General features: G+C 40.0%; 2 protein-coding genes across 2 annotated transcripts; one reads left to right on the top strand and one right to left on the bottom strand.

Annotated features, from left to right (window-relative positions):
- Positions 1-467: 467 nt before the first annotated feature.
- Positions 468-13724, bottom strand: Mlh1 (DNA mismatch repair ATPase Mlh1). Its single transcript, XM_034981461.2, has 12 exons — positions 13519-13724; positions 13104-13167; positions 10929-11128; positions 10342-10612; positions 9759-9915; positions 7885-7968; positions 6606-6748; positions 5234-5471; positions 3464-4061; positions 2888-3024; positions 1942-2067; positions 468-850 (listed from the first exon to the last, which is right to left on the bottom strand). Exons 1-12 carry the CDS (start codon positions 13629-13631, stop codon positions 549-551), a joined length of 2433 nt encoding a protein of 810 aa, XP_034837352.1. The 5' UTR covers positions 13632-13724; the 3' UTR covers positions 468-548.
- Positions 13725-14204: 480 nt separating this feature from the next.
- LOC117993661 (snRNA-activating protein complex subunit 4-like) lies at positions 14205-16732 on the top strand. The gene has a single exon (XM_034981462.2). The coding sequence runs from the start codon at positions 14310-14312 to the stop codon at positions 16680-16682; it is 2373 nt and encodes a 790-aa protein (XP_034837353.1). The 5' UTR covers positions 14205-14309; the 3' UTR covers positions 16683-16732.
- The last annotated feature ends 1720 nt before the right edge of the window (positions 16733-18452 follow it).

The raw sequence follows: 18452 nt of genomic DNA on the forward strand, positions 1-18452 counted from the left end.
TGTTGTTTACTTTCCGAAACTCCCAACAGGGGCAATTTGGGAATTTATATTTTCTAACTTTGAAAGTCTTTGGTCTGGTGGCTTCAGCCGTGGCTACCACCAAGCCATTTAACGTTCCGGTACCATGCCGTGTAGAAACCGATCAGGGTAACCGCTTCCATCTTAGACTGCATTATAAAGAAAGAAAGAAAACTAGTTTATTCATCTACCACCAGGTGAGATCGCAGTCAAGGGCTAACTGTGTTCCTGTTTCCACATCTCCGATTTGACTATATCCTCTAACGTATCTGGGTTAGGTTGAGAGTAAAATATGGCTGTTTGCCGACTGAATGTGTCGAAGCATTCCTTCTCTGAGTCCCAGTTGACTTCAGTGACTAGACGGACTAGGTAAGTTGGTAAGGCGATTTTTAAAAACCTAATTCCATGCGAAGTCGATGGCATCAGCTAGTGTAAAATAAAACAAGATAAAGTATAAACAAAACAATTTTACTCTGCTTGAAATTACACTTGAAAAGAATTCATTTTCCTATTAACTTTTGCATACATTTTTAACACCGTTCAAACACTTTATACAGATCAGCGAGACTAGCGATCTGCAATATCGCTCCATTGCTCACAAAACTAGTAGGCGGTAGGAAATTCCTTCTAATCGCGGGAAATATTATATGTTCCTGTTTCCACATCTCCGATTTGACTATATCCTCTGACGTATCTGGGTTGGGTTGGGAGTAAAATATGGCGGTTTGCCGACTGAATGTGTCGAAGCATTCCTTCTCTGAGTCCCAGTTGACTTCAGTGACTAGACGGACTAGGTAAGTTGGTAAGGCGCCCATGAATGGAGTGTGGCCGTCTGAAAATGAAGGAGAATATTTTTTATAACTTTTTAGTGTTTTACCTACACTTCAAGGAAATCTATATATATAAAAGGAAAAGGTGACTGACTGACTGACTGACTGATCTATCAACGCACAGCTCAAACTACTGGACGGATTGGGCTGAAATTTGGCATGCAGATAGCTATTATGACGTAGGCATCCGCTAAGAAAGGATTTTTGAAAATTAAACTCCTAAGGGGGTGAAATAGGGTTTTGAAATTTTGTAGTCCACGCGGACGAAGTCGCGAGCATAAGCTAGTTACTAAATAATATTAAATACATATCAAAAATTGCGTAACCGGCAGGAATCGAACCTGCATCTTCTGGCTTCGCGCCGGATGCATTGACCACTCGGCCACGGTCTCGCTTACTGCCAGTGACGAAATTGGTGATATTATGTATGTTAACTCAGTACTGAAATCTAGTAAAATATTACTAATTTTAATATTTAAAATTATGAAGGAGAATGTTGAAAGATCTATGAAAAGGTGCTTTTTAGGGCTCTGTAGTAAATAAGGAACCCTTATAGTTTCGCCATGTCCGTCTGTCCGTCCTCGGTTAATCTCAGAGACTATTAGTGCTAGAAATCTGTAATTTGGCATGGGTATAAATATCGCAGGAACCTATTTAATCATGACTTTAATATAAAATCCATACTAATATTATAAATGCGAAAGTGTGTCTGTCTGTCTTGTCAAAAGTACGATTTAGTCCATATTTTAAAGGTGAACCATACTTTTGACATGACAATTGAGATCTTATTTTGTACGGACTATACTAACCTGTAGCCTAGTGGTTAGAACGTCCGCCTTCTAATCGGAGGTCGGGGGTTCGATCCCGGGCTCGCACCTGTAACTTTTCGGAGTTATGTGCGTTTTAATTAATTAAATATCACTTGCTTTAACGGTGAAGGAAAACATCGTGACGAAGCCTGAGAGTTCACCATAATCTACCAAAAACCGCACATGGCCAGCGTGATAAACTGTGGCCAAAACCCTTCTCTCTGAGAGGAGACCCGTGCTCTGTAGTGAGCCGGTAATGTGTTGATCATGATGATGATACTAACCTACTAATAACGGCAAGGCGGCTAACTCCCCCTGCGAGGTGACCTCCAAAGAGAAGTATTCCAGCATCATCGCTCGCTTGGAGACGAGCAGCTCGACCATCTGCTGCGATAACTCTCGCATGTCACCTGCGGGCATCATACGATTCATCATCATCATCACCTCAACACGTGGATCCGAGACATAGTCGTAGCTTTAGTTTAAAGTTTAGTATCCGCGCCAATCGTTCTTGAAGTTAACCGCAAGACGCGTCGCAATCGCATTTTTTAGACGTCAGTGGGGCGCGCGACGCGATGGAGCAGAACACACCAGTCCACGCACCGCGCCGCACCCGGCGTTCGTCATCTGCATTAGTGTGAGTGCTACATCTACATCATCATGCTACAGTACACGACGGCGTGGAACAATACCTGCTCGAGCTCGCACCCGCATGGTAGGTCAGAAATGACTATTTAATTGTCGGGAATAGAATATTCAGTATTCTACAGGATATATTTCGGAGAGTGTGCTTAAGAACTTTTTGACCTTCACCTTTCTACTATAGTATCGCAGGGCATCGCCATGGTTTTTTGAACCATGTGCCTGGCCCATTGCCACTTCAGCTTTGTAACCTGTTGAGAGTTATGTGGTGTACTCTGGTTCTCCTACGGGTGTACCCCATTCTTGATTGGATCATGTAGAGAGACTCCGAGCATAGCTGGCTGAGTGACTCTGTCAGCTTTGTTTGTGATCTTTGGTATTTTTCTATTGTTTTAGTTGGTTTTAATGTACAATAAAGAATATTTTACTTTTTACTGTACTTTACTCTTAGCTTTCTTATGAGGTCCATAGTTAGCGACCATATCTTGAATCCATATGTCATCACGAGCAACACGCACTGTTCGAAGACTTTGGTCTTGGCGCACTGAGGAATTCTACATAAAAACCGGCTAAAATTAATTCACATACCCAATTCTGGGTTCCATTCGTCCTCTTGTGCCCTGAGGCCCAGCACAAATAGCTCTTCTAAAGGTAACGGGTTCGATAGCTTTATCAGACCGAGGTTTTGGAAATCGTATAATATAGTTTCGTAAAATAACTCTTCACTGAAAATGAAATAAAAATGGCAGTCAGTGAGGACTTCCGACAGAAGTGAAAACTTAGTTATGAAATAAACTGGTTTTTTAAATTTTCAAATTCAATATCAAAACTATGAAAATCAAGTTTACCGGCAAATGGTTTAGGTAACACCCCCCCCCCCCCCCCCCCCCTCCTCAAGTTAACCCGCTTTAATCTTAGACTAGACTGCGTCATTACTTACCACTAGGTGAGATGGCAGAGTCAACATGTATCAGAATAAAAAAAATTATACAAATTCACATCCAAACTATGGTTAAACTTAATAGGGTTTTTTATCAAACTTCAATTGTGGCTAGTTCACCCCTCCCCCCCTCCCTCTCTTCAAGTTGAAAAAATCTATACAAATTCGCATCGAAACTACAAAAAAAAATCAATTTGCTTTATCAGTTAAAATAAGGTACTTACGTCAATCGAGATGTATCGCACAAATAAAGCTTAGTGGAATGCTGTAACAGCGATCTATCACAATCTATGCACGCTATGAAAATCAGGTTAGCCAATATCTCTCTCAGATTCATACTACATGTGTTCTCCACACGTAGTCTCAACTGTTTCACACTAGTTAGCTTAGTTTCTACTCTTTCATACTTAAAAGTTCTTGTTTTGAAAGATTCTTTTGGATCTATATAGGAAATATTTCCATTTTCTACAGCTACGGATTTCCAATTTTCTTTTTGGTTGTTATTTTTATTCGGTTCTGATACTAAAGAACTATCCAAATAATCCGTATCTTTTGGATTTGTACTATTTTTATTATTTTGTTCTTTTGATGAGGTTTCTAAGTCGATTAAATCTATTTGGTTTTTGTTATTTGTTTCTTTATTCATATTATTAGTTTTATTTGGTTCTTTGACAGAGTTTTCTATATCGTTCAAGTGGTCTGCGTCTTCGAATACGAAACGCGGTGTTGTTGTCATTTCTTTGTTAGTTTGTTCATTATCTTCTTCAAATATATCGACATCCATAGGAACATTTGTTTCTGTGTGCATTGTTATATCTGTTTCTAAAAATAAAAATGCGGATTTTCATGTATAACGCGTAAAAGTTACCTCCACACTCGCCATTTTAACTTTTTGTGTCAAAAGTACGATTTTAGCCCTTATTTTAGAGGTGAACTGTACTTTGAAATATATACTATAGACTTGGACTATAATAAATAGATTTTGCAATTTTTGTGACAGTAATTTTGATTTATTTTATACTAGCTGATGCCCGCGACTTCGTCCGCGTGGATTTAGGTTTTTAAAAATCCCGTGGGAACTCTTTGATTTTCCAGGATTAAAAGTAGCCTATGTCACTTTCCAGGTCTTCTATACCCATGTAAAAAATCACGTCAATCCGTTGCACCGTTGCGACGTGATTGAAGGACAAACAAACACACTTTCGCATTTATAATAGGGGTAGTGATGCCGGAAAGGCATTTCACATGTTAGTGGTTCGCATTAGAACACTGAGCAAAAACGCTTCGTGCGAGTAGATTGGATGTCGACCACATAAGGATGCCAACGTTTACGGTGTCTCGCTGTTCTGTGGTCAAATGGTGAAGGGGGAACAAAGTTGTGAAGTTTCTGAGGTTGATGAAGATGATGATTTTTAGGGTTCCGTACCTCAACAGGAAAAACGGAACCCTTATAGGATCACTTTGTTGTCTGTCTGTCTGTCAAGAAACCTACAGGGTACTTCCCGTTGACCTAGAATCATGAAATTTGGCAGGCAGGTAGATCTTATAGCTGACATTTGGGGAAAAATCTGAAAACCGTGAATTTAGGGTTAGATCACACAAAAAAATTAAATTGTGGTCATGAACTAATAATTAGTATTTTCAACTTTCGAAGTGAGTGACTATATCAAGTGGGGTATCATATGAAAGGTCTTCACCTGTACATTCTAAAACAGATTTTTATTTATTTTTATGCATCATAGTTTTTGAATTATCGTGCAAAATGTCGATAAAATACGACTTTAGTAATGAACCCTCATTGCGCGAGCCTGACTCGCACTTGGCCGTTTTTTTTTTAAATAGAGATAGCGAGCAAACGAGCACGAGCAGGCAGGTAACCTGATGTTAAGTGATTACCGCCGCCCATGAACATTTGCAGCAACAGAGAAACTGCTATGCGTTGCCGGCCTTTTATGAATTTGTTGGTCCACCCCTTGATGATGATGATTTTATACCTTTCCATCTGTCCAGTTCGTGTCTATCACTTGTAACATCTATGACAGTTGTGAAGTCTTTGGTTAAATCTGTTTTGTTTGTCTGTGGTCTGTCCGTCTGTTTGTTGGCGACTCGGAAGAACTTATCGATCTTCTGTGTATCGGAGTCAACGCGGACCAAGTCTTTGGCGTAAATTTTGGCTCCGTCGGTCGTTTTTCTAACTATTTCGTCGACCATCGTTGCGCCTGGTAGTCTGGCCTGAAAATCATTTAGATTATAATATTATGTCATTATTCTTCTTCTTCTCTTCTTAATTTGCTTTATGGCTTTCAGTAGTGCCACACCGAGCACAATGCATCAATCATTATTACAATCTCAATACGGTACTTGACAACTAGTCAAATCAGTAACTTTTTATCAAACGTCAAAACGCGCGCTTAGTATACGAGATTCTATGAAATACCGGTGTGTGACGTCACAATCATTTGACGTGCTTTTTTTTAGTTCAATCGATAATTTAAAATGGTTATTACACTTAAAACCAACAAAGGACGTGGATTTTACGTGTTTTGGAAGACCCTCTATTTAATAATCACTGAGAAATAATTTATTTTTGATGTAGTCAAATACCCAATTGTTGTGATTGGCTGAATTTGTGTTATTCTTGTTGCAACAATGCATTGTAGCCAATAGCGAGCGAGCGTCAACCAATCAGAGGTGATTGCGATCGTGACATTGTTGCTATCATTCTACCGCAATCGCGCAGAAGATCCGGGATATGGTCAAACCCCGGGAGATGTTAAAAGGAACAGATGACTGACTGATCTATCGACGCACAGCTCAAACTACTGGACGGATCGGGCTGAAATTTGGCATGCAGATAGCTATTATGACGTAGGCATCCGCTAAGAAAGGATTTATGAAAATTCAACTTCTAAGGGGATAAAATAAGGGTTTGAAATTTATGCAGTCCATGGGGATAAGCTAGTCAAATAAAATATCACTCGCTTTAACGGTAAAGCAAAATATCGTAAGGAAACCTGCATGCTCGAGAGTTCTCTATAATGTTCTTGAAGGTGTGTGAAGTCTGCCAAACCGCACTTGGCCAACGTGGTGAACTATGGCCAAACCCTTCTCAAACTGAGAGGAGACCCGCGGGGTGATTACGTATAACGTTGCAGTAGCGACAGCAACGCGACAGCAGTAGCAATGCGACAGTTCATTTGCTGTCTCTCTTCTTTTTGCTTTGTGGCTATTACTGTCTCTTTCTAGCCGGACGTTTGACAGCAATGATCGCGAGAGTTACGCCTGTCGCGAGATACGTAATCACCCCGCCGTGCTCTGTAGTGAGCTGGCCATTGGTTGATCATGATGATGATGATTGATGACTACCTGAGTGTACATAACCCTAGAGGAGTTACAGCTGAGCAGTTTGGTCTCTATGGCGGTTTTGATTCTGTCTATGATTTGTTCCTCATACAGAAACTGAACTTCGTGTTTCGTTGGATGGACGTTTACGTCCACATTTCTGGGGTCTGGAAAGTTTGTTAAATCTTAATTTCAATAAATAAATAAAAAATGAATACTTTTATAAGCAGTTAAATTTAAAAAAATAAAACAATGGGGCCGATTCTCTTGTACACAATCTCTAAACTTAACTAAAATGACACCTCTAAATATATTGCTATCCCTTACATGATGTTGCTTGCGGAAAAGGATAGCACTAGATTTAGACCTGTAAATTTGGTTTAGTTTAGAGATTGTGTACAAGAGAATCGGCCCCACTATCTCTCGAATTAAAAAATTACATGCTTTTTTAAGAGTTAATAATATTATAATGCTATGGACCTAAACGGCTGAAATAAAAAAAAAATTATACATGTAAAGTTTCTTTCTATTCAATTCTGAAAATACTCGTTTTTTTAACAATTTCAGAAGTCAATTTAAATAGCAAAATCTCGCCGATTTATTACTTTTTCATAGCCAACACGTTAGGTATAATATTAATAACTAGATGATGCCCACGACTTCGTCCGCGTGGATTTAGGTTTCTTAAAATCCCGTGGAAACTCTTTGGTTTTCCGGGATGAATAAAAGCTTATGTCCTTCCCTGGGATGTAAGCTATGTCTGTACCGAATTTCATCGAAATCGATTTAACGGATGAGTCGTGTAAAGCTAGCAGACAAACACACAGACACACATTCGCATTTATGTTATACGTTTTTATTCCATACGTTTTTATAATAAGCTTCCAGAAGACATATTGGAGATGTCTCTCAACAAGTTCAAAGTTTTCATAAAACGTAAACTAATTGAAAAATCCTATCACAATGTAAAGGATGATTTAAATGATAAGTAAGCTTGGGAATGAGTTGCTTAACGGCTTTGTGATAGTAAGTTCATAAGTTTTAATAATTTTGTAAAGTGGTGATAATAAAAAGAATACCCACAAGAGTTTGTTGTGGGCTCTTCTCAGACCTGGGCGCGTTTGGAACCCTCGTAGTTTTAGTTTTAAGTTTGCGTAATAATTATCACCACTATATCTTACAAATCCAACATCTGACTATCAAAAAGGCAATTTATTACCTATTTTGAATAAATCATTAGACTTTGACTTTGACTTTAACTTTATAATATCAGTATGGATAACTGTTAGTAGGAATAACTTACCTAGTTCTAAGCTCAGGTACACATATGAATGTGCATTTTTCGGCAAATACGTCGCATAAACAGAGTCCACAGCTTTGCGAATAGCTAGAAGAAGTTTCATTATTTTTACAACTAGCTTATGCTTGCGACTTCGTCCGCGTGGATTACACCTTCCTACCTACCAACCACCTACCAACCTTAGGGGTTGAATTTTCAAAAACCCTACGTCATAATAGCTATCTGCGTGCCAACTGTGTCTGTACGCGTAGATTTAGGTTTTAAAAATCCCGTGGGAACTCTTTGATTTTCCGGGATAAAAAGTCTATGTCACTCGCGGGGTCTTTACCTAACCCATGCAAAAAATCACGTCAATCCGTTGCGACGTGATTGAAGGACAAACCAACAAACAAACACACGTTCACATTTATAATAAGGGTACTGATTTTCACGAATTCTGTTCGGATGAATGCTTAACCGTTGTAAATCCAAGCAAAGTCAAACTGCGCTCCATAAATCTCCGCCTGAGCAAAGTCAAACTGCGCTCCATAAATCTCCGCCTGAGCAAAGTCAAACTGCGCTCCATAAATCTCCGCCTGAGCAAAGTCAAACTGCGCTCCATAAATCTCCGCCTGAGCAAAGTCAAACTGCGCTCCATAAATCTCCGCCTGAGCAAAGTCAAACTGCGCTCCATAAATCTCCACCTGAGCAAAGTCAAACTGCGCTCCATAAATCTCCGCGTGAGCAAAGTCAAACTGCGCTCCATAAATCTTCGCCTGAGCAAAGTCAAACTGCGCTCCATAAATCTCCGCCTGAGCAAAGTCAAACTGCGCTCCATAAATCTCCACCTGAGCAAAGTCAAACTGCGCTCCATAAATCTCCGCCTGAGCAAAGTCAAACTGCGCTCCATAAATCTCCGCCTGAGCAAAGTCAAACTGCGCTCCATAAATCTCCGCCTGAGCAAAGTCAAACTGCGCTCCATAAATCTCCGCCTGAGCAAAGTCAAACTGCGCTCCATAAATCTCCACCTGAGCAAAGTCAAACTGCGCTCCATAAATCTCCGCCTGAGCAAAGTCAAACTGCGCTCCATAAATCTCCGCCTGAGCAAAGTCAAACTGCGCTCCATAAATCTCCGCCTGAGCAAAGTCAAACTGCGCTCCATAAATCTCCGCCTGAGCAAAGTCAAACTGCGCTCCATAAATCTCCGCCTGAGCAAAGTCAAACTGCGCTCCATAAATCTCCACCTGAGCAAAGTCAAACTGCGCTCCATAAATCTCCGCCTGAGCAAAGTCAAACTGCGCTCCATAAATCTCCGCCTGAGCAAAGTCAAAGTACGCTCTATACCTACTATAGAAGGACATATCTCTACATAGTATAAAATAAAGTCGCCTCCCGCTGTCTGTATGTTTGAACGCGTAGATCTTTTAAACGACGCTACGGATTTTAATGTAGTTTTCACCAATAGATAGAGTGATTCAAGAGGAAGGTTTATAGGTATATTTTAGCGTTTAAACTACCGTGAGTGATTTCCATTATAAATAATATCTATCCCGGCTGTACTCACGTGGCTAGTCGACGCTAGCCCGACTAGTTTCGAACCCATCCGGGGTCCTTTTTCAAGGGAGTCAGTTCGTGCACGCGCCGCGGCTGTGGCTAGACACGTGAGTACAGCCGGGATAGATATTATTTATAGGTATAGTTTAACATTGTTTTGTGTTAATCTACATTGCACCCATGCGAAGCCGGGGCTGGTCGCTAGTAAAAACTAAACAAAAGTACGGAACATAGGGTTTGAAGTTTGTGTAGTCCACGCTGACGCAGAGACGGACGTACAGCTGTACGCGGAAGAAAATAATGTACATCGGCCTTTAGAATGACATTTCGGTCTTGTAACTCACGTGGTGAGTCGACCAATCGATGGTTGATGAACAACAGCATGTTGCCTTTCTTGTGAGAGTAGTTCACATTGGTGATGTAGCCGTGAGCTGACATCTTCAGTGTAGGATCCTTCACCTCTATCTCCAGCAGTTCACGAGCTATGCAGTTACCATGGATCTAGTAACAAAAATTTTTTTTTGAGACTATTGCTTGGCAGCAATCAGATCTGCTGGCAAATGATTATGCAGCCTAAGATGGACGCGCTTGCCTATATCAAAGTTGTAGGGGAAAACTGATGCTGGAAGGAACATTTTTAAGTAAAACTTCATGAGAACTGTAAGTAAAAATCGGTCAAGTGCGAGTCGGACTCGCACTTGCGTTATAATTAATTAAATATCATTTGCTTTAACGGTGAAGAAAAACATCGTGAGGAAACCTGCTTGCCTGAGAGTTCTCCATAATGTTCTCAAAGGTGTGTGAAGTCTACCAATCCGCACATGGCCAGCGTGGTAGACTATGGCCAACACCCTTCTCAGTCTGAGAGGAGACCCGTGCTCTGTAGTGAGCCGGCGATGGGTTGATCATGATCATGATGATACTTACAATTCTAACATTATCAATAACCGATGATCTAATAGGTGTTTTAATATCAGTGTTCTCGCCAAACTTCTTCAAAGTAAAGCCGACTTGACTATTGTGTATTGCATATCCTCCGACCACCTCCATTATATGCGTGTACTCCTCGTTAGGGCTCCGCAGGGCTCGCTTGCGGGCCAACACATTGTAGAACAGGTCTTCAACGGTTATTTGTGTACCATTGTTGCCAGCACAGGGCTTTATGGGACCTTTTAGTTTGCCATTGTCGTAGGAGGCCCTGTATGTAAACAATTCACTTTAATACTTGATATAGTTATCTTACTTCGAAAATTGAAAATACGAATTATTATTAGTTCATGACCACAATTTAATTTTTATTTGTGTGATGTAACCACAAATTCACGGTTTTCAGATTTTTCGCCCAATGTCTGTTATAAGACCTACCTTCCCGCCAAATTTCGAGATTCTAGGTCAACGGGAAGTACCCTGTAGGTTTCTTGACAGACAGCAGACAGACATACAACAAAGTGATCCTATAAGGGTTCCGTTTTTCCTTTTGAGGTACAGAACCCTAAAAAAATAGCCATACTCACTTATAAGCACACTTATCGCTAGCAGTCTTAGTAAGTATGGTCAGATGCGCGATATGGCTTATACTCGCTAGGGCTTCGCCCCGGAAGCCGTACGTGCTGATGGCCTGCAGGTCTTCATACTGACTCAACTTGGAGGTGGTGAACCTCTCGCATACTATATCCAAGTTGTCGTGTCTGATGCCCGTCCCATTGTCTTGGATCTGTGGAGTGTTTTGACTTCATATCACACCCCTAAAGCCTAAGGCCTCGTTTACGGAGACGCGAGGCGTCGCGCGTTGCGATGGGCGGCGCGGCCCGCACTGAATTTAAACATATGGCGTTGTATGAGTGCGTTTAGGGAGAAGCAATTTTATACGAGTTTGTTTGAGATGGAGCGTTTTTTGCTGCCGAGCCCGCGGATAGTATCGTCGCGTCCCACGCGGCGTTCATCGTGGCGGCGCACGTGGCGGCAATTCTCGATGAAGCGGTGTCCGCAGCGGAACCTTCTGCCAGTCTTTATTTGGAAATCGCATAACGCAGACGCGCCCGCCGCGTGCAACGCCGCGGGCACAGCGGCGGGCACCGCCACTTTTCCCGCCTCGCATCTCTATGAACAACATCGTGTATTGCCATATGTTTGTGATTACGCGTGCGATGCTAAGTGCCGCTTCACGCGCCGCCTCACCGTAAACAAAAAAAAGTACGACGCGCCGCGAGACGCCACGCCACACGCGACGCGCGACGCCCCGCGGCTCCGTAAACGAGGCCTAAGGCACCATCTCCACGGACGAGAGAATCGCGGCGATAGTCTCGCCGTGTCACAAAATTCTATACAAACGCTATAGGCCTATCTCCACTGGGTGATATACTATAGCGGCGATTGTTTGTATCGAATAGAGTCTTGGACTGTAGTAATAAAATGAAGTGATTTTTTTATAGCGGTAGTGACGTCATTATTCACCTTCCGTACAACGTGAAATTCGTGTTAAAAATAAATAAAATCATGATTTTTAGGGTTCCGTACCTCAAAAGGCAAACGGAACCCTTATAGGATCACTTTGTTGTCTGTCTGTCAAGGAACCTACAGGGTACTTCCCGTTGACCTAGAATCATGAAATTTGGCAGGTAGGTAGATCTTATAGCTGACATTTGGGAAAAAATCTCAAAACCGTGAGTTTGTGGTTAAATCACACCAAAAAAAATTGTGGTCATGAACTAATAATTAGTATTTTCAACTTTCGAAGTAAGATAACTATATCAAGTGGGGTATCATATGAAAGGGCTTTACCTGTGCATTCTAAAACAGATTTTTATCTATTTTTATGCATCATAGTTTTTGAATTATCGTGCAAAATGTCGAACAAATGCGACTGTAGTACGGAACCCTCATTGCGCGAGCCTGACTCGCACTTGGCCGGTTTTTTTTAAATTATCCTCTTTAATAATGAATTCTAGACATAAACTATCGCTATACCAAAAATCACGTCATTTTATTACTGCAGTCCAAGACCCTATTTTGTCACACGGCGAGACTATCGCCGAGATTCTGTCGTCCGTGAAGATGGCACCTTAATCAACTGTTTCAACTAAAACCTTGTCTCTCATTTTCTGGTGCCTAACTCGATTTTATCTATGTAAATGTAAATATATGAGAATACAATTTTAGTAAATATGCTATAGGTATTCAAAACACAATATGTAATTCCTCCTAAATTTGTTTTTAGCCTTATTATTACCGTTTCTGTAGAATTTCAAAAATAAGTTTTCTTGGAATATGTTTTTGAGTTGAAACAGTTTTGGACAGAATGGCAAAATTACAATTAAATATGTTGGTCCCAATACCCAATAACTACTAACTTATAAGCTTTTCTTGATATAATTCTATATTGCAGGAAAAAACATGGAAGTAAGGTAAAGCAAATTCCTCCACAATAAAATTTTATACATAATTATACCTGTAGATATTCTATACACATACCTGTAGATATTTTATACACATACGTGTAGATATTTTACACACATACCTGTAGATATTTTATACACATACCTGTAGATATTTTATATACATACCTGTAGCTATTCTATACATAGACCTGAAGCTATTTTATACACATACCTGTAGATATTTTATACACATACCTGTAGTTTGTAGATAGGTTATACACAAAGGTACTTGTAGATATTTTATACACATACCTGTAGATATTTTAAGCCACCAGCTTTCACAGTGATGATTATATTTGTTGAGCGAGCATCCAAACTGAAAACATAAATTGATGAAATGAAATACGCGTGCGATGCTAAGTGCCGCTTCACGCGCCGCTGGCCGCCTCACCATAAACAAAGCCACGCCACACGCGACGCGCAACGCCCCGCGTCTCCGTAAATGAGGCCTCAGGCTTAATGGTGGGTCCATATAATCATTATGATCCAAATCCGTAATTATCCAGATATATATCAGCTTAGGCATTTAAAAGTTATGGTGGAGTAAAGAAACTCACATACCTACATACATACATGAACCCTAAAAACATTACTCTCCTTTTTTGGGCAGTCGTCGTCGTGTAGTAATTAATCTACGTGTATGTTGTCGTTTACGTATGTTACACACCTGTTTTCTATTAATTCCTTTAAAGCATTAGCTGGTCTTTGTACAATTTCGCCAGCTGCAATGCGATTCACCACTTCTTCGTCCAGTTTTTTTATTATACCCGGTTCACACATTATTATAACAATCTCTCGTTAGAGAGTAGTATGTTCCTTAATAAAAATTATTATTTAATTATTTACATACGAATACGAATTACGATAGACCAATTAATATGAGACGAATCACGAAACCAATACACTGTAGTCTGTGCACGAAACTTTGATCACCAATAAAAGACTTTGATCTATATTTACAAACAAAGTACAACCACAATTCAAAAAGCATAGAGATCACAAAGCCAGTCAACTCTTTGGTGTCATCATAGAGTAGTACCTATTATATTAGGGTCAAAGAAGTTGGAAGTACTATGATTAGGGTAGGTCACAGAGTACTTTGTAATGGGTAGGTGCATAGAGATAGTATAGGTACATTCATCTAAGGGTAGGTGTCATCACCTCATCTGTGCATCCTATTCGTGTTTTCCATAGAGATAGTATACATTCATCCAAGGTGTTTTCCCTGTATATTATTCACGATTTTACTCTTTGGCTTATCTCTATCACAGATTAATAGAGAATCTCTATGTCACGCTCTATGTCTCATCATAAAGCATTAAAAGCAAAGAGAATTATAATATATAGATTAAAAGTGATTATAGTCTCTGGTTAAAATGGCACGTAAGAAATGAAAAGTGAGAACGCATTTTGTACGGACTATCAAAGATTACCGCCGCCAGAAAAAAAAAATCTACCATGAGTGATTTGGACGAAAGTGAGTTTGATAGTGACGAGGAAAGCGAATTGCAAGATTTGGAGAAAATTAACATTGCAATAGCAGAATTGGATAATGAGGAACCCAAACCCGGCACGAGTGCTTCCGTATCTCATGGAGCCTCTACATCTGTCGCGAGTATCTGCAGTGTCACTTCGAGTCACGGGGAGTATTCCAAATTATCCAAAGTCGAAACTGCCTTAGCGCTCAATAGAATGTTGGATGAAAAATTACGAAAACTTGAAGCTTTACTGCAATCACGACTGCTCGAGTGCTGCCGAAGATTAGCCAAAGTCAATGTAGTCTGTAAGCCAAACAGGTCAGGCCGAACAAAGTTCAGTTATGGAATTTTTGGGAAGCCATACTTTAAGGACAGTCGCGGTTTCCCCGCCCCTGACAATGAGGATACCATATTGATGAAGGAATCTCAGATGTACGACTTCTCCAACATAGCCTCCGCTGTCGAATGGACTGTGAAAGACAAGTGCCATCTCACCATGCTTATACACAAGTTGTCAAAAGATATGAAAAAGAAACGATTAAATTCACAAACACTAGCTTTACAACGTGAAGACAAAAACATGAAAACAACAAAGAATAATAAGATAATATCTGAGCTCAAAAGGGAGATTGCTAATGTCAATAAAGAACCCCTCAAGACATTAGCTCTTCTGATAGATGAGGAGTATGACTGGGATTACATTGCTAACAAGATGCAAAATAGGCACAGCCCTAATGAATATAGAGCTCTATGGAAACTATTTCTACATCCATCTATAAATAAATCTGTTTGGACCAAATCAGAACACCTATCTTTGCAAAAAATTGCCTTTGAAAAGGAGTTTCAAGACTGGGATGCTATAGCTCAGGAGCTAGGCACCGGCAGAACCAACTATCAGTGTTTTGTTTACTTCCGCACTAACATAAACAACACCTTTACAAGTCGAAAATGGACTAGAGAGGAAGAAAAATACCTGTTGCGGTTAATAGACTATTATAGAGAAGAGAACTATATTCCATGGGGAAAAGTTGCAGCCTCGATGGAAAACAGGACAAAAGTACAGGTTTATAACAAGTATGCTCGCCTCTCAGAAGAGAGAAAAGGCCGATTTCTTCCCGAGGAAGATTCTGTTATACTTACTTGCGTCAATAAGTTTGGGCAAAATTTCAGAAAGATAACTGAATATCTCCAGGGACGATCCGTAACTCAGTGTCGGGATAGACACCATGTCTTAACCAAAAGAGAATATTCAGCAGTTTGGACTGTTGGTGAAGATCAGAAATTAGTACGGCTGATGGCCAACCAGGATGCATCTACTAATTTTTCAACTTTGGCTCAATATTTTCCAGGAAAAAATAGAGTACACATTAGAACAAGATACCTAATTTTACGTAGATGGATGAGAAGAAACCCTAATGTGGATGTCAAGTATGCTCCGAGGCGCGGCCCTAGGCGTTTAGAACATGGAAAGTCTACTGATGATCTCAATAGGGCTATAGAGAATTTGAAAAAACGTTTAGAAGCTGAAGTGATTGATAAGAAGAAGTCAATGATAACAAAAGATTCACCCGAGGAAGTGATAGACGATGCTATAGTAGCTCTCGTCGCTAAAGAAAACACTAGGAAGATGGAAGCACAAAACTTACTATTAGAGGAACAGGGCACTGAGGTTGTGAGTGGAGGAGAAACCAGGAATTGTGATATTACAGTTCTACGAAATATACTTATTTTGCTGAAAGCAAAATTGAATAAGCAAAAGTTTAAAAATAGTCCATTTCGTAATACATACAGTGGCCTACTAGATTCCGAACCTGGATCGAGCACCATTCAAGTCAGGTCATATTCAAAGAAAAATGCAGTCAAAAATATCCAAATGGCTAAGGTAGACATTTGGGGAAATGCCTTAAAAGGCCAGTTGTCGTATCTACTTCCACCGCATTATGCAACAATCACTGGCTGCAAACAATTAATATTGCATTACATCAACTCTGAAACAGACAGCCAAGAATCAAAACATATGAATGTTCTCATTAGAAAAAATATGATGTTTAGGGAGCAAATCGATCTTTTGATGGAACGTTTTAATTCCTTATTCCTCTGGCCGATGCATCTGTCAAATGTGTCGCCAGAAGATTGTAAGATAACAAATGCAGAAAATAATATTGTGCCATCACCATCAAAACCTGCCAAAAAGTTAATTATTTTTCAGAAAGAAGACTACGACATTGCATTGCCACAAAATACTAAGTTGCGTAAGATAGAAAAAATCGATAGCGAAGATATAGATTTGAAGGAGTCCGAAGATACCCACAAAATTGAAATTGATGAAAGTTATTTTGACTTCATTCCGTAGAATTTGTAGCCTCAAGTCAAACTTTGGTCAAAAAATTTAAAATTACTTAATAAATACTTTGGAATTAAACAGATGTTTTATCTATACTAACACATAAAATTGAAGTGTACAGACACTAATTTCGAAATAACTTTATTAAACATTATGGTTATTTGAACGGCGCACCATAACTGAATCACGTTTTTAAAATTTTTGTCTGTCTGTCTTTTTGAACGGCTGAACCTATTTTGACGGGACTTTCACAGACAAGTAGAGGAGTAACAGGTTACTTTTTTGACCGATTTTCAAAAAAAGAAGAATTTGTTTTTCTACCTATTGTAGGTACACAATATCCGAGATTTCTGAACCGATTGGCGTTATTTTTTTAATCGATAGAAAAACCTTGTGAAATTGTCCCATAGAAAATTTGGATTCTAACTCCTCAATCCTGATGCTGCAGAGGACCTGACCACCTAAACTAATGGGATTTAGATTCTGTCGATTGTAAATTGATATTGGAGGTACCTAATTTTTTTTTTTTTTTTTTTTTTTTTCTCTAGGAGGAGGAAAAATCCCTAATGGACTTCTGTCTATCGACAGGGTGTGTCCGACTCGCACGGACTAAAAAGACCTCCCCCTCTGCGAGATCAGCACGGAACCGTGTAACATTACTTCGTGCTGACCCTCTGGTTGCTCTCTCTCCTTTTTTTCTTGTTTTTCTCTATCCTCCCTTCTCAACATTATGGCTCTCAGCATCTGACCGTATCTGTGCCACTCATTTTCGCTTGACACCATACGGGCTACCAGATTTTGGGCGTTGACACTGTCGCTTGCTCCCTGTGCTGCTTCTCTAAGATCCGCGCACGCGGGACACTCAAAAATCGCGTGTCTCGGGGTGTCTTCCTCTCCGCAAAAGTAGCAATTTTCAGTAGGCGCTTTCCCTATTGCGAAGAGGTACCTAACTAAGTAAAGACTTTATATCGTTAAAGTCGAGGACCCAACTCTTCAACCCTGATGCTGTAAGGAATTGCGTTCCTAAATCGTGGTGATTTAGAAACTGGCCTACTAAGTCAGAAAAAGGAACCACTAAACTGACGCCATGCCGCTTGCTTCCAAATCCTGCTATCTGCCTGCCTAATCTAGCATAGCTCAAACCACTGGACGGATCGGGCTAAAATTTGGCATGCAGATAGCTATTATGACACGCACAACAGACGGAAACGTTTAAGTGCGGAAACCAGCCCAGAGCGAAGAAGAAGAAGCTATTATGACGTAGGCATCCGCTAATGAAGGATTGTTGAAAGTTCATCCCTGTTCATCCCATATGAGTTTGAAATTTGTGTAATCCACGCGAACGAAGTCGCAACCACAAGCTAGTCTATGTCTATGGTTGGATTAGCAGGGTTATGCTGTATCTTTTCTAGTCTTTCTTTTGCAGGTCGGTAGTTGAGTATGGGTTCGGTGCGTAGACTGATTAAAAAAGCTAGACTAAAGTACTGTGTAACTACGTATGAGATAGCGATAGCGCGACGTAGCGATGAATAACACGACAATTACCATTGTTTAGTAGTCAATATTTGTATTAAACGTTTTTTATGTGAAAACAAGTAAATAACTAATGAGAAATACAATGATGCCACGAATTCTCAGTTTGTTTTGCAACTAAAGTTGTATTCCTTGAAAAAAATCGGTTACACGATAAGGGACAAAAAATAGGTTAGCTCATAGGTCACTTTTTATCACATTAGTAGCTTTATCTGTGCTCTCTTTTTATTGTGAATGAGAAAGCAA

The sequence above is a fragment of the Maniola hyperantus genome, chromosome 24, assembly GCF_902806685.2.
Source record: "Maniola hyperantus chromosome 24, iAphHyp1.2, whole genome shotgun sequence".
Lineage (NCBI taxonomy): Eukaryota > Metazoa > Arthropoda > Insecta > Lepidoptera > Nymphalidae > Maniola > Maniola hyperantus.

Coding starts and splice junctions, on each gene's coding strand:
- Mlh1 (XM_034981461.2), bottom strand. CDS start 13,631: ATGTGTGAACCGGGTATAATAAAAAAACTGGACGAAGAAGTGGTGAAT. Junction 9,916..10,341: donor TTATTGATAATGTTAGAATT/GTAAGTATCATC, acceptor TTTTGTTACTAG/ATCCATGGTAACTGCATAGC. Junction 3,025..3,463: donor TGCGATACATCTCGATTGAC/GTAAGTACCTTA, acceptor TTTCATTTTCAG/TGAAGAGTTATTTTACGAAA.
- LOC117993661 (XM_034981462.2), top strand. CDS start 14,310: ATGAGTGATTTGGACGAAAGTGAGTTTGATAGTGACGAGGAAAGCGAA.